At 35.4% G+C, this 12,945-nt stretch overlaps 1 protein-coding gene and 1 long non-coding RNA gene across 31 annotated transcripts in view; one reads left to right on the top strand and one right to left on the bottom strand.

The window, feature by feature from the left end:
* The window catches only part of LOC136850549 (uncharacterized), a 36,099-nt gene extending 34,883 nt beyond the window's left edge, over positions 1 to 1,216 (top strand). Inside the window, exon 3 of the long non-coding RNA XR_010856648.1 lies at positions 1,076 to 1,216. This is a non-coding gene — a long non-coding RNA (uncharacterized lncRNA). The remainder of the gene's footprint in view (positions 1 to 1,075) is intronic.
* LOC136850546 (CAP-Gly domain-containing linker protein 1-like) overlaps positions 1 to 12,945 on the bottom strand; it is a 673,714-nt gene that overhangs the window by 4,475 nt on the left and 656,294 nt on the right. For 11 of the 30 annotated variants that reach the window (XM_067124147.1, XM_067124157.1, XM_067124168.1 and 8 more), the window contains 9 exons: positions 9,163 to 9,244; positions 8,592 to 8,738; positions 8,040 to 8,095; positions 7,491 to 7,622; positions 7,148 to 7,330; positions 4,621 to 4,802; positions 4,326 to 4,474; positions 2,109 to 2,141; positions 1,122 to 1,200 (listed from right to left, as the gene is read on the bottom strand). In XM_067124147.1, the coding sequence (XP_066980248.1) occupies positions 1,122 to 1,200; positions 2,109 to 2,141; positions 4,326 to 4,474; positions 4,621 to 4,802; positions 7,148 to 7,330; positions 7,491 to 7,622; positions 8,040 to 8,095; positions 8,592 to 8,738; positions 9,163 to 9,244 (1,043 nt within the window). Of the gene's footprint in view, positions 1 to 1,121; positions 1,201 to 2,108; positions 2,142 to 2,449; positions 2,542 to 4,325; positions 4,475 to 4,620; positions 4,803 to 7,147; positions 7,331 to 7,490; positions 7,623 to 8,039; positions 8,096 to 8,591; positions 8,739 to 9,162; positions 9,245 to 12,945 lie in introns of those variants that run through there. The other 19 variants (XM_067124161.1, XM_067124152.1, XM_067124165.1 and 16 more) reach the window with 4 other exon arrangements.

The raw sequence follows: 12,945 nt of genomic DNA, 5'->3' as shown, positions 1-12,945 counted from the left end.
TGTTATTTAGATTAACGACGCTAGGCTAACAAAATCTCACTTTTTTTTTTTTGTCGAGCTGTTTCATATACTAATTACAGTAGTGGGAAGGCAAGAAGATCTGAGCACTTGAAACTGATCTTGGTAATCACATTTTTAAAAGAACACACTGAAACTGCACTTATACAGTAATGTCTTCATGCATACTGAACCACGTGAATACAATGCATAGCAATTTATTAAATATTTTGCTCCATTCAGGTACATTTAGTGAGTGGAAAAATATTTCATAAAATATATTATAATTTTTCAGTGATAACAGTTAATATATCAACTATAATGCTGCATATATATTAAAACTCAACAAGAAATACTATGCTGTATAATAGGAAAGAAAATAAAAAAGGGGTTATACTGAAGCTGATCAATATATAAAACTTAAAATGCATGGACAATACATTCACTTATATCCTGTTTTAAGTGCCACACTAGCCAGACACACATTGATTTCAACTGAGAATCATTTTGATGAAGTACATAAAGTAGTGTGTTTGACCTATCACTCACATTGGCTCTACAACTGTATAGAAAAATGCTGATGACTACACATGCTAGATTCTCAGTTCTAATGTGTTTCTGGCCTTACTGGTTGAAGGTGTTATTTCTTGACAGTGACTGCATGTAAAAAGGTAATGGAAGTTTACTGGGGCAACAATAAGTCTGAGTTTTATAGTAAAAAAAAAAAAAGCTGGAAATATTAAGATGTGATATAAAAGTAATCAATCAACCAAGGCATCCAATCCCAGGAATCTACAAGAACAAGGCAGTGAAAAAATATATTACTAAACATACATAAATCAAGGTGCAGAGTGAATGATACTGAAACCTTGGTGCACTATACAAGCAAACTCACAACAAACAAAATTTAACTTCTAGATTTTCCATGGGACAGATGATTAGGGAAAAGGTAGCAACAAATAAAACTGAAGGCATAAATTTATGATCTTGACATTTCATAAACAAACAAAGGATATCTGTAGATTATAGGTGCTGCAAATTGGTTTAAAAGTGCACTTAATGAATTTGTGCATTTCAGGAACAACTGCCAGGTTACTTGGTGACACAGGTGCAGGGATACGTACCTGGGTGAATGGGGGGCAGCCTGAGGGGAAGACGCCCCCTCTTGGCGCCGTGGTGTAGCAGGAGAGCGGCTCACAAGATCTGTAAAAGTGACCCGGGCATGAGGTGCAGGCCGGTGGTCAGACCAGAAGGGAGGGATTTAAGCAACAATTTGCAGAGCCGACAGTGCTTTCATCAATCGGTTTCTCTTTTAAACTAACAATATAATTTGGAATTCCATTATCAAGGTCTATAAGCCCTTGCAAATTTATCAGTTAATTTCATCTTAAGGCACAACTGTTAGTCATGAAAATAGTTTTATGATTTACACTTCTGATGACTATCTGATTCAGTCCTAATAATAACTACGTGTATCAAGCTTTCACAGTAAAGCACGATAAGTCATGCAATAGCAGTAATACGATATATAAAGAACTACTAATGCTTATCATTAAAGGAGGGTATAAAGAAGCAATCAGCCCTTAGCTTTATACTCATGTTAATATATTAAATGTAGATATATATATATATATATATAGAGCATCTGGTCTTACCATCGGCATAATGTGTGCGCTTGTGCAGCATTCTTGTGTTATCCGAAGATGATAATTACTGTACTACTTTAAGAATGTCATTAAAAAAGTAAAAATAAAAAATATCCAGTACTGTAGATTTAATCTTGTGATAAGTGTTACACCTCTGAAATCTAGATACAACCAATTACTGTATGTAAATGTACTTATCCTCCTCCACCACCTGGTGACAGTGCTTTGGATAAGACTTCATGCACAACATTGAGTTCCGGAGGCAAGCACATGCAGCCCAAGCCTAGCATATGGGTAAATAACTTTGCTGACCGAGATAAGAAGCAAATAACAAAGAAAAGTAATGGAAACATCAAAAACTTAAAACTGTACACGATATCACATTAACAACAAAATGAAAAATAAATTCCCACAGAAAACCATTAACAGTTTCTAAGTTACGCATATCAACAGATGTGGATCTACCTGGTCTACTGCCTCCAAAAAGACATCTGAAGCCTTGTAAAGAAGTGGTTATTTCAGCACATACTTCAGTAAATAATCTTCAAAGTCTGTACTACAAAATACCTCATGTTTTTTACTGCGCTGATGTTTCTAATATATCTAACCTATATAGGCTGCACCATTAAAAACTAAGTAACACTGTAGTAAGAATATCTATTTGGTGACTATAGCATAAGCATTGTCTCTTAAGGAAAAGTCTTGATAAATGAAGCAATCTAGCTTACTTAAAATGCTAAAATTTGCAAATCTGAAGCCATCTAGATGTGTTTGCAGTTTGCAGACTGTCACTGTGTTACCCTTACCAAATGTAAGTTGACCCACTTTAGCCAGACGTCGTTTGCTATATTCCAAAAGATGCTCTCCCATGAATTTTAATCTTTATTTTCTAACATTCCTGTTAAAAGGGTATAATGAGAATGCAAACTGCCATAGTGACATTATCAAAAACAATCTCAATAACAGTTTTAATGCAGGACAGTTCTTAAAACCAAGGTGAAAGAATATCAACAAAACAGTTTTTTTATTTCAAACTTAAAAGTACAAAACATTAACTTCATATATTTTATCATAAAATTCTAAAAGCAAGTGGTAGGATAAAGTCCCACTGCAACTTCATTCAATGAGTCATGCAGTTAGTATACATGAAACTTAATAATGCTCCTGGAACATTATCCAATCCCATGAGTAATCCATTGAAAATGATAAGCATTTTCTTTCGCTTTTGCAATAGTTGATAATAAGTAGGATGAAATTTTAAATGAATTTTGGTCATGAATAACCTAGCAAGACAATGTAAGTACTGTCCAGTCTTATACTGACTGGTCTGTTGGAACTGCCAGATAATACAATAGTGTACCACAATATGAATAGTTACTGTACTTGCATAGGTCTTCATCACTATCATACAACTGGTTTACTTTACTAGGCAAGTCATTTTAGAATTTCATTCCTGATTGATTTAACTTTGCTATTTTAACTGAGCAGACTACTGATGAAATTAGACGAACACTCCTAAAAATACAAACACAGGAGAGAGCTATTTATATCAACATACAATGTTGAAAAGTGAAATTGTGTGTGCACGAAACCAAAAGCTACACGAAAAAAAAACTTCTTCAAACTTATATAATAAAATGTGTAAAAATGAGATCACAGAAAATTCACGGGAGAGTGGAACATTTTTTTTTTTTTGTAAAAAATTTATGGACCAAGAAATTTGATGAAAAGGAAAATTATCTGTATCTATCTCTTCACCAACCAATTCAACTGAAACACCTAAAACATTGAAAGACCACTCCAGATTACAGATATTGTATAGCAGTACTGTATTTTTTTTTAATGGTACAGCCTACAAAAACCAGACCTTTCTTTGAGATCTTCTGTTAGTTATTACCTTTGTGTTTCCAATCACCAGAAAACCCTGTAGCACAGTATGGCTGAGGAGAGCACATGACATCACCTCCTAGCAAGTTCAACCCTTAAGAACCATAATACTCAGTGATTACTTTCCAAAACGAATGTAGAATAAACTGGTACTTATGATTTTACATACTATAAATTAGGTATTTTTCTAGTTGTTAAATGTATTAAGAGTTACAGAAAACTATTAAACTAAATAAAAAAAAAGTAATGAAAAAATTTTCATGTACAAGGTTTCCTCATCAAAATGACTACCAGTATATAATATAATGCAATTTAAATTAAAAGCTCAATGTTCTCTTCACATAAGTAATGCTTGCCAATATTAATATACTTAAGCATTTTATATCTTCATTTGAATATCTCCACATCAAAATAACCTATTACAGAAAATATTAAACTATATTATACAGGATCTAGAACAACAGCATAATCAAGTTCAAATTTCTCTTACAAAGCTTTTCATTAGTGGTCAGTTTGTAACTTGCTGTACTGTACCCTATACTGTACTGAGTTAATGTATCAAGGAAAAACAAATTGATGTATTTACCAGAGTACTTTTACTAACCAAATAATTACAATATGCCCCATATTAATAAACCTCAATGTTTATACTGCAGAAGCTAATCTTTAATAGTAATCTCATGTGCACTCCACAATCTACACTAAAAATTCCACATAATGCCTGAAATATCACTCTTTCAAGACTTTAGTGGAACCTTCATGTGAAAGCATCCTTGAACATTTGAAACGACATACCTAGGGTTGAAGAAGGCAAAGAAGTATACATTTCTTCTCGCTGTCGAAGTTTCCAAGCTAACTCTTCATTTTCTAAGCTAAGACGCTTGTTAATGTTGGCTTCGCGTTGGCATGTTTCCATTAAAAGTCTATGTTCATTTACAAGATGTCTAAAGGGATTGAAAAAAACAATCAGATCAAAATTTTCTCAAAAATTCTTCCAAAAAATATCAAATGTACACTATACAGTACTGTATCTGTCAAATGTAAGCTATAACAATGTATGGAGATAACACCATCAAGCTGATCAACTAACCTCTCTGAAAGGGCTCTCTTTTCCATTTGAGCCTGCAGATCTTCGGTTTTGGCTTGTAGAGACTTGGCTTTATCCCTTGCAATTTCAAGCTCTTTAGATAGACGACCCATTTCAGCTACCTGTCCACGAAGGGTGTGAATCTCAGAATTTTTCATCTCCACAACAGTCTTCAGAGAATCCACCTGTAAATAACATTCAAAATGTTTATCTCTAATGTTTTAAAAACAATAAAGCCATAAAAATGACAATGTATTGTTACACCTCAACCACTGGTTCAAAACTAAATAAAACCTGAAATTGAATACTGTATATATATATATGAAAAAATAATTTATTCCAAACTTACTCATTCATTGCAGTACAGTAGTCTACCTTCTCATTGTATTTCTTAATTTGCTTTTGAAGTGCTTTTATAAGCTTACTTTTGTTACAAAGGCAAAAGCATATTTTTTATGAAGCTATTTAGTCCTTTAGAAATTTTATTTTTAAAAGTTTTGATGTCTGTTACAAATTGATGTGCACTGTATACACATACACTACAGTAGATACAGTCAATACTGTAATATTCAATATGGCATTTCTTGTTTGAAGCAATGTTAAATTTAAAAACTGCTTAAAGATGGTTGATCTACATTGCCTGTCTGTAATCATTTCTAAGAAAGCAAAGGATCAGTTCTGGCCCTTTGCACTAGAATTTAAGTCGGAATATCGCTATATTCCACATTACAGTTGCAATGAAGAAAGTTATATGTCAAAGAAAGGACATTTATCCACACAATGCAATCTGCTGAACAAGAGATATGGAAAATGGTCAACTGCATCAGTAGTTCTGTATACAACAGTGAAATAAACAGCTTGAAAGCTTGCTGTTTTATCAGATATCAAGGCCTTCAATGCTTCTCATGAACAGCTGTGACTTTTGTAAAGGCCCAACATCAAAAAAATGGTAGGGCAGGCTGTTAGTGTGCCCAAGAAGAAAATCAACCTCTTCTGTCATCTTTAGAGTTATCCAGAACAAATGCCTACCCTTCACCTAAGGAAATTAATTCAATATTGATACAGTATTATGATTTACCAATCAGATTTTTTTGTTGTTTTTAAAGTAAAAAAATATATATATATATATACAGTTTCATATACTTGCATTTATTTTGTCAACTTTTTATATTACTTGCTGATCAATATTGTGCATGTCTGAATCTCATGCTTCTGATAAAATCAAGTAATTACTTAGCCATCTTATGCCATAAGTCCATGTATGTATTATTATTTAAGCCATTTTATGCTGAGAGTCCATTTATGTATTATTTTAAGTGATTAATTACATAATAAATATATATCTAACTAACAAAGCCTTTTGCTGATATATTTTTTGATAATAAAAGGAAGATAGTGATATTATAAAAAAAACTCATTTCTACCAATAATATCAATATAAAAAAAAATGATCATTTCTACGACTACCCAAGTTATAATTTCTCCCCTGGAATACTCAAGAAAAGGGTATCAAACCAGGAAAGAAGCAAAGCAACATACTGTATAATTTTAGCTGTGCTTTGCTTTTGCTAACGAACATAAATGGGTTCTACCAGTCCACCATTACACTCAGCTCTGCTAGTGCTGAACGACATAATGAATTTCTGTTGGTGCTCTATTCCTTTTCAAAGGATTCGTTTTTAACAGCAACCATCACAAGATACTTGCCTCCATGCTTTCCATCAAGTTGTCCACAAGATTACCTAGCAGTATGAGGTATTGTGAACCATCATCCTACTAAATTTTTTACTAAAGCCTTACATATCTTGTAAAGAGAGATACTGCTTCACTATTTATAAATTAGTCTCCCATTCATTAGGGTTTTATAAATCATTTAGAAAGAAAACATGTAAAAAGACTTGGCCCGCCTCTCATAAACTCAAAAAAAATTACTCGTTTCTTGTAAAACTAGCGAGACAAATTTTTCAACTATAAGTTGGAAACATATTAAAAGAATTATACTGTAGTAGAAGGATTTGTTAATTACGCATGAAGCTTTGTTATAGATGATAAACTCAGGCTTGCAGATCTGAAAATTGTAAGAATGCTATACTGTACCTCCATATTTTTACACAGATTTCTAAAAGTAAATCTGGAAACTATATAAATACTGTACAGTCATTACTTTGTTATCTTTAAAATACTTGGTTATCCACAGTTAACATATTTTGCTCTTGATCCGTAAGTCTTGATACAACTTCAATTTGTTCTGTAAGGCTCCAGGTGCACATGATGCCTTAAATGTAAAATTTTCTTATGGAATAACACTTTAATGTTCAATTTTGATATAGTATTTTTGTTCAACAGAACTCCTATTTTTTGTTTTTGTAGTTTACTTGAAGCAATAGTTGCCACGGTAAATTTCAGATTTATACACAGCAAGACATTGTTGAAATTGTATAAAAAAAAAAAAATTGAAGTTGCAGGGTTTGCAGAGATTACAACAGAAAAAATATATGAATATGTACTGCATAATATTACACTGACATACCTCACTCTTGAGAGATGAACACATGTTGCGGACTGCTTGTAATCTGTGGTCTGTGTCGTTAAGTAAAGACTCTTCTAATTTCTTGGACTGAATTTTCAGGGCCTCTTGTTCACTTTGTAGACGATGGTTTGTCTCTTCTAATTCAAACTCTCTTGCTTGACGTGACGATTCCAGCTCACGTAACTGAAAGAAATAAGCGAAAGGGTCAACCATTTCATGATACTAAGTAACAGTTTCCAATTTAAGAACTAACATGAAAGTGTGAAAAAACAGCTAAGAATGAATTTTAACACAAAGATACCTTTAAATTGCAACTAATATATCGTTCTTTTAAAATTCTTACTTTGTGAGTGTGTTGTGTGTTCAGCTCCTGGACGGCACAAAGATGTTTCTCGTGCTGTACGTCCAGTTTTGTTCGCCATTCTCCTTCAAGCCTCTCTATTTCAGCTGTATGGGCCCTGCTCAAGTCCTCCCGCTGTAGAAGAAGTAAAGCGAGTTAGAGACCGCTGATAATCCAATATATCTGTCACAGGCAGTAGTATACATACTAACGTTACAGTACGTCTGCTATATAGTTGGGATAATATCGTAACACAATCATTAGCCCTTTTTTTCATTAAACTCTTCCACTGTAGCCTGAGGATTATGGAATCTCCTACATACGGCATTTGCAATTTGCAAGAGCACAGCAAGCAAAATTTTTGTACTTCTCACTCGCCAAAAGTTAAATATACCACGATGGGCAATAATAACTCGCACTGAACAAAAACATTAAGTATAACTAGAGAATAATATCTGGTACAAGTAGAAAATTAAAAATGCCAAAAGGGAGGAGCAAAACCTATAGTCTCATGATATTCATTAGACTTTCAGTGATATTTCCCTTTCTTACCTGTGTCTGCTGATCCTCTGCAAACTGGGACAACTCCTTGCGATGCTTCTCGATTGCTGGAAGTGAAAAATAAAGCATTTGTTGCCAGGTTTCAGAAAATAAGTTTTGTCTTTTCGGTACCTACTTCCTAGATTTATCCCAGTTCATAAATATTCTTTGGAAGAAAATGACCACACTCTTTCATTACTGTTCACTGCAGACGATAATCATCATACTTCTAGAAAGCTCAGAAACCAATGAAGATATCTATTTTCATACTTCAAATATAACTTTTACTAGATAATTGTTTTAAATCATAATGTATTTTCTCCAGGTGAGTGATGATTACATGATGTCAGTCTTGTGCCACACATTGAACGTTATTAGGTGCCAAAACCACACTTTGAAGTATAAACTCCCCGCATTTAAAAAAATAATAATAAATAATGAAGCTTTTTCAAATTTCACGTGTGATTTCAAAAAGCGAAAGTAAACCGTTTTCCCCAAATAATGTTGGCTTGGCTACAACTTTTTATTTTTCCGCCCCTTCAAAATCGCCGATTTTCCTCTTACCCAAATCCAAATCATGTTGATGTTGTTTTGTGAGCTTCTCGAGAGTCTCCTTATGTCTCTTTTCTAGTTCCTGCACCTTCTGGGTGTGCTGTTCAACGCTTTGCGCTGCTTCCTCCTGCAAACGACGAACTGCCGCTGTGCTCTCATCTGCAATGTGAGCAATAATGAGAGAGAGAAAATACTCCACTTTATTTACATTTACAGGTTACCAGATTTTTATGAGAAATCAATTCTATAAAAATAATGTTAAGGCAATAAATCATTTTTATAGGGCAATAAATCAGTCTGTGAATTTGGTAAATCAAAATGAATTGGCTGCAACTTCTCAGTAACTAGAAAATGCTCAACAAATTCTCTTTCAACTGGATCCAAAGTTATTGATAATAATATTCGTGTGGAAACCTATCCTCTTAAAGGCTTTATCCAAAGTTCTCTGCAATGGTTTAATTGTGAAGCCAATTGGTGTTTGCCGCTTGCTCTCAGACAGTGGGATTGACAAAATCTGATTAATCACGACAATGATTAGCTTCGTGGCGAAATAAAGACTTACGAAAACTGTCATTATACTAACCCAGACTAAGTCTAGTATCTGTCAACTGTTGGTTCAGTCTTACTACTTCAGCCTTGAGTGTGGGACATAAGAAGGGCTCATACTGAAAAAGAAAATAACGGAGTTAGAACCATGATCAGCATTTATACCTGAAAAAGAACAATCGTTTGAAGGAAGGAAAGCAAAAAATGATTAAATACGCAGGAAATGATCGACAGAGTTTTGTCCACAACAGACAGAATGTTATTCGTCTGCGTTTGCAGACGGAACTGCGAGGTTTTCCTCCTGTTACACCTTGCAAACCTACCTTACTCTTCTCTTTCAACACTGAATGACCTCCTATGTCTCAGCGCTAGGCCTTTGTTCTAAATTCTGTATTCCATTCTATTCCAATGCGTGGAATTCTAACCAGTGGCAGATTTAGAATTCATTATCGTATTCTACAAAGTGACTACAGGAACCTCTCATCTCTGCAATGGCAATGGCTACCTTCAATGTACAATAAATGACGAACAGAAGAGCACGTATTATAAGAGGATCTCATAAATGAAGCAAACTGACTGGAAGCTGAAAATTGGGCAGATACGTACACAGATCCAGAGAATTTTCGTTACAGATGGAACTGCTGTTATAAAGTATTTTACCTCATATTTTTTATACGCTTTCCATTAAAAGCCTTGAAACATATAGGAAAGGTATGATTAATAGACTCATAGTTCTTTCATGTTTAACGCTGAGAAAAGGGGAAAAATTGCTGGAATCCATAAAAAAAAACTACTAACATGGGAGACGTTTGTCAGCATGACTGCCACTGTATGAAAAGGAGAAAAAACTAGGGGGAAAAACTAAGAAAGCAGTAACTCTCACAAGAGAGAGAGCAAACAACACAAGTCAAGTGGCGAGTGCGTTTCATGAACTTTGTCAATAAATGCTACGAGAAAGCGTGACGTCTGGCATAAGCTGTCTATCCTATGCTATAACCCTCGTCTGCATCTTCAGTAAACGCTCATCTAATGGTAGGCTAATCTACCACTGTACTATAGCAATGCTTCCATGAGGTCTATTTTATTACTTAGAAAAAGCTCTGCAACCGAGTCGTCACAATGGCATTGCCCTGTCCCACCAAGGACAAACAAACCACAAGATAAAAACTGAGAGAGGGGTTAGGCAGATTGCCTACTAGTAGAGGGTGGTAAAACTTCACAAGAAAAGCAACAAGAAAGTGCTGCGAGGTTTTGCCACCTGGGCGGATCCTTTTTAAAAACAACCCCATGTAGGATGGGAGCCAAGGACATCGCAATAACTTTTTTTATTTTTTCACATCAAAATACGTAAATCTCATTTCAAGCCTGTGCGATTCACAAAGTATTCTTAAAATTAATTTTTTTTTTCACTTCTCAGGCATAACTATAGTGGCTAAAACTTTTAATTTAACAATGGATCCGTCTACAAAAACAAATAAAAAGGGCACAAGCAACTGCACAAGAGAAGAGAATTCAAGAGGCTTCTCCACAAGCAAACTATCGCCTCCCCCATCTTTGCGTACCACCTGCGAAGAGCAGCAGCAGTTAAAACTCGAACGAATGCGCACACGCTCTCTCTCTCTCTCTCTCTCTCTCTCTCTCTCTCTCTCTCTCTCTCTCTCTCTCCGGCCCACATGCTCCACTCCCCCATTTCAGATACGAGCATCCCCGCCCTTACAGCTGCCCTTATCTGGGTTATCCTCTGACAGGGAACCGCCCTTGCTAAGATGTTAGTGTGGCCGATTTGCAGTCGGGTCGTAAGATCGCAAGACCACTTTGAGCTCCCGATTCATATCTAAAGCAATGGGCTAATCGGTAGGCGATTGTTCTCAAAAGAAGAAAAGACTTACTCATCATCATCATCCAGATCTGTTTTTGGAAACCATCCTACCGAGGATCATTTGGTCCATCTGGTGAGTCCTATTCATTTGTTCTGCTGCAGTCTCCAGTTTTCTGGAATTCTTCTGGGCCACGAAACTTTTTTTTTTAGGTGCATAAATTTTTAACATCTTTATTTGCTCTGGATATATATATATATATATATATATATATATATATATATATATATATATATATATATATATTATAAAATAATTATATACGTACATAGTGTGTGTTTCCTGATGAAAGTATTAATTTCTCCGACGGAATCTTTGCGTTCATAAAAAAATCAAATATTTTACGAAGCCACAAGTAAGACATAAATTAATGATGTAAATTAGGTTCAGCCCATGTCACAAATTTCTGAACGTGCTTTCAAAGTGACGACTGATCTGAAACGCTTTAGTTCCTAAGAGATGTTGATCAGAAGCCAAGAGCAATAACAGACAGGGCTACTGATGAATAAAACTGGAATACCATCTCATGGTTTATTATTAAATTAACCAAATACCGCAAAACGCTTTTCTAAGACTCAACAGCCAAGCTCGCTCTCTCTCTCTCTCTCTCTGTGTAAATAAACCTTGTCATCTGATTCGACTACCAGCCAGTCTCTGGCTTTTCCTGCTTCTCCCATGACAATCCCTTAAGTAAAAACAAAAAAACTGAGCAAACATCGGAGCTACTACCGTCTAGTGCTCTGGCGTCCTTGCTAAACCATGAGATGATCACATTACCTCTCAACGAGTCGCATGACAACTTTAGTCTTTCCGGTAAACTTTGTGACCCTTTTTTGAATTGTGAATAGTCTGAACAATTGCGCCAAAAACGCATTTTCACTTCTTCCGCAAGTATTGTTCATTTCAGAAGCAAAAGAAATGCATTTTTAAGTCATTTGTCTTTGCAGGATAAACCGACGTTCACTTCCATTACTTCATCGCATTTGAATGACTCGGGCAAATAAATTTCGCATTTACAACCTCTCTCTCTCTCTCTGCAAGACGAAAGATACCAAGAATTCCTAACATAACTAATTTTACCTCACACTTTAAGAATATAATTCACTATTAAACGTACGGATGCGCACATGCGTAATGACTACTATCTAATACTTCATGAGAGATCCCAGAAAGTAATTTACACCTTCAGAGCCACGGAATTGTAAAGACGTAACCACCCACCAAGTTCACCCTTTTGATTCACAACTCCCGCTACCTCCCTTCTGTTTGCTATATAGGGTTACGGAGAAAAGTTGCTTCAGTACCATACTTTTCCGGCCTCGTAATCTCCTCGGCTCCCCTAACCTGCCACAGAGCTGTTTACAAGACAGTCGCTGACTTGTTTGGGCACGCCCTCAAAAGCGCAGCAAAACAAACTTGCGTCGCGAATCTAGATCTGGCTTTATTTGCTTGCCCAGTTTCTCAGAGCAATTTGATACTCTCAAGTTGCTTTACATAACGGCTACTTTTACCAAGACGCTAGAAAAATCAGTAAATTTTTACCTTAACATTTAACGCATTTATGCCATGATGCAGTTTGGCAATATTTGCAAGAAATTCATGCCTCTAAGTCTAACATCATTGCTTTAACACACCTGTCTGTGCCTTATGCTGTCATCGAAAAATATCTTCATCACCTGTTACTAAGAGATAATGCTTTCAATCAACACATGTCAAATAAAGCACTAAGGTCTGGTGCTTCCAGGCCAGAGTCTCTTATTACATTGAGAGACACTAACAACTGTAAAGGACGTAAGAAAGCAAACTGGTGTCCTCGTCAACACCCAGCGGTATGCTCTCTCTCTCTCTCTCTCTCTCTCTCTCTCTCTCTCTCTCTCTCTCTCTCCCCGTCACTGTACTAATGCCACTCGTCCGAATCCGTAGGCGATTAATATAGAGGGCCT

Source organism: Macrobrachium rosenbergii, chromosome 22 (assembly GCF_040412425.1).
Source record: "Macrobrachium rosenbergii isolate ZJJX-2024 chromosome 22, ASM4041242v1, whole genome shotgun sequence".
NCBI lineage: Eukaryota > Metazoa > Arthropoda > Malacostraca > Decapoda > Palaemonidae > Macrobrachium > Macrobrachium rosenbergii.
The sequence above is the reverse complement of the archived record's forward strand: the minus strand, read 5'-3'. Positions and strand labels throughout refer to the sequence as shown.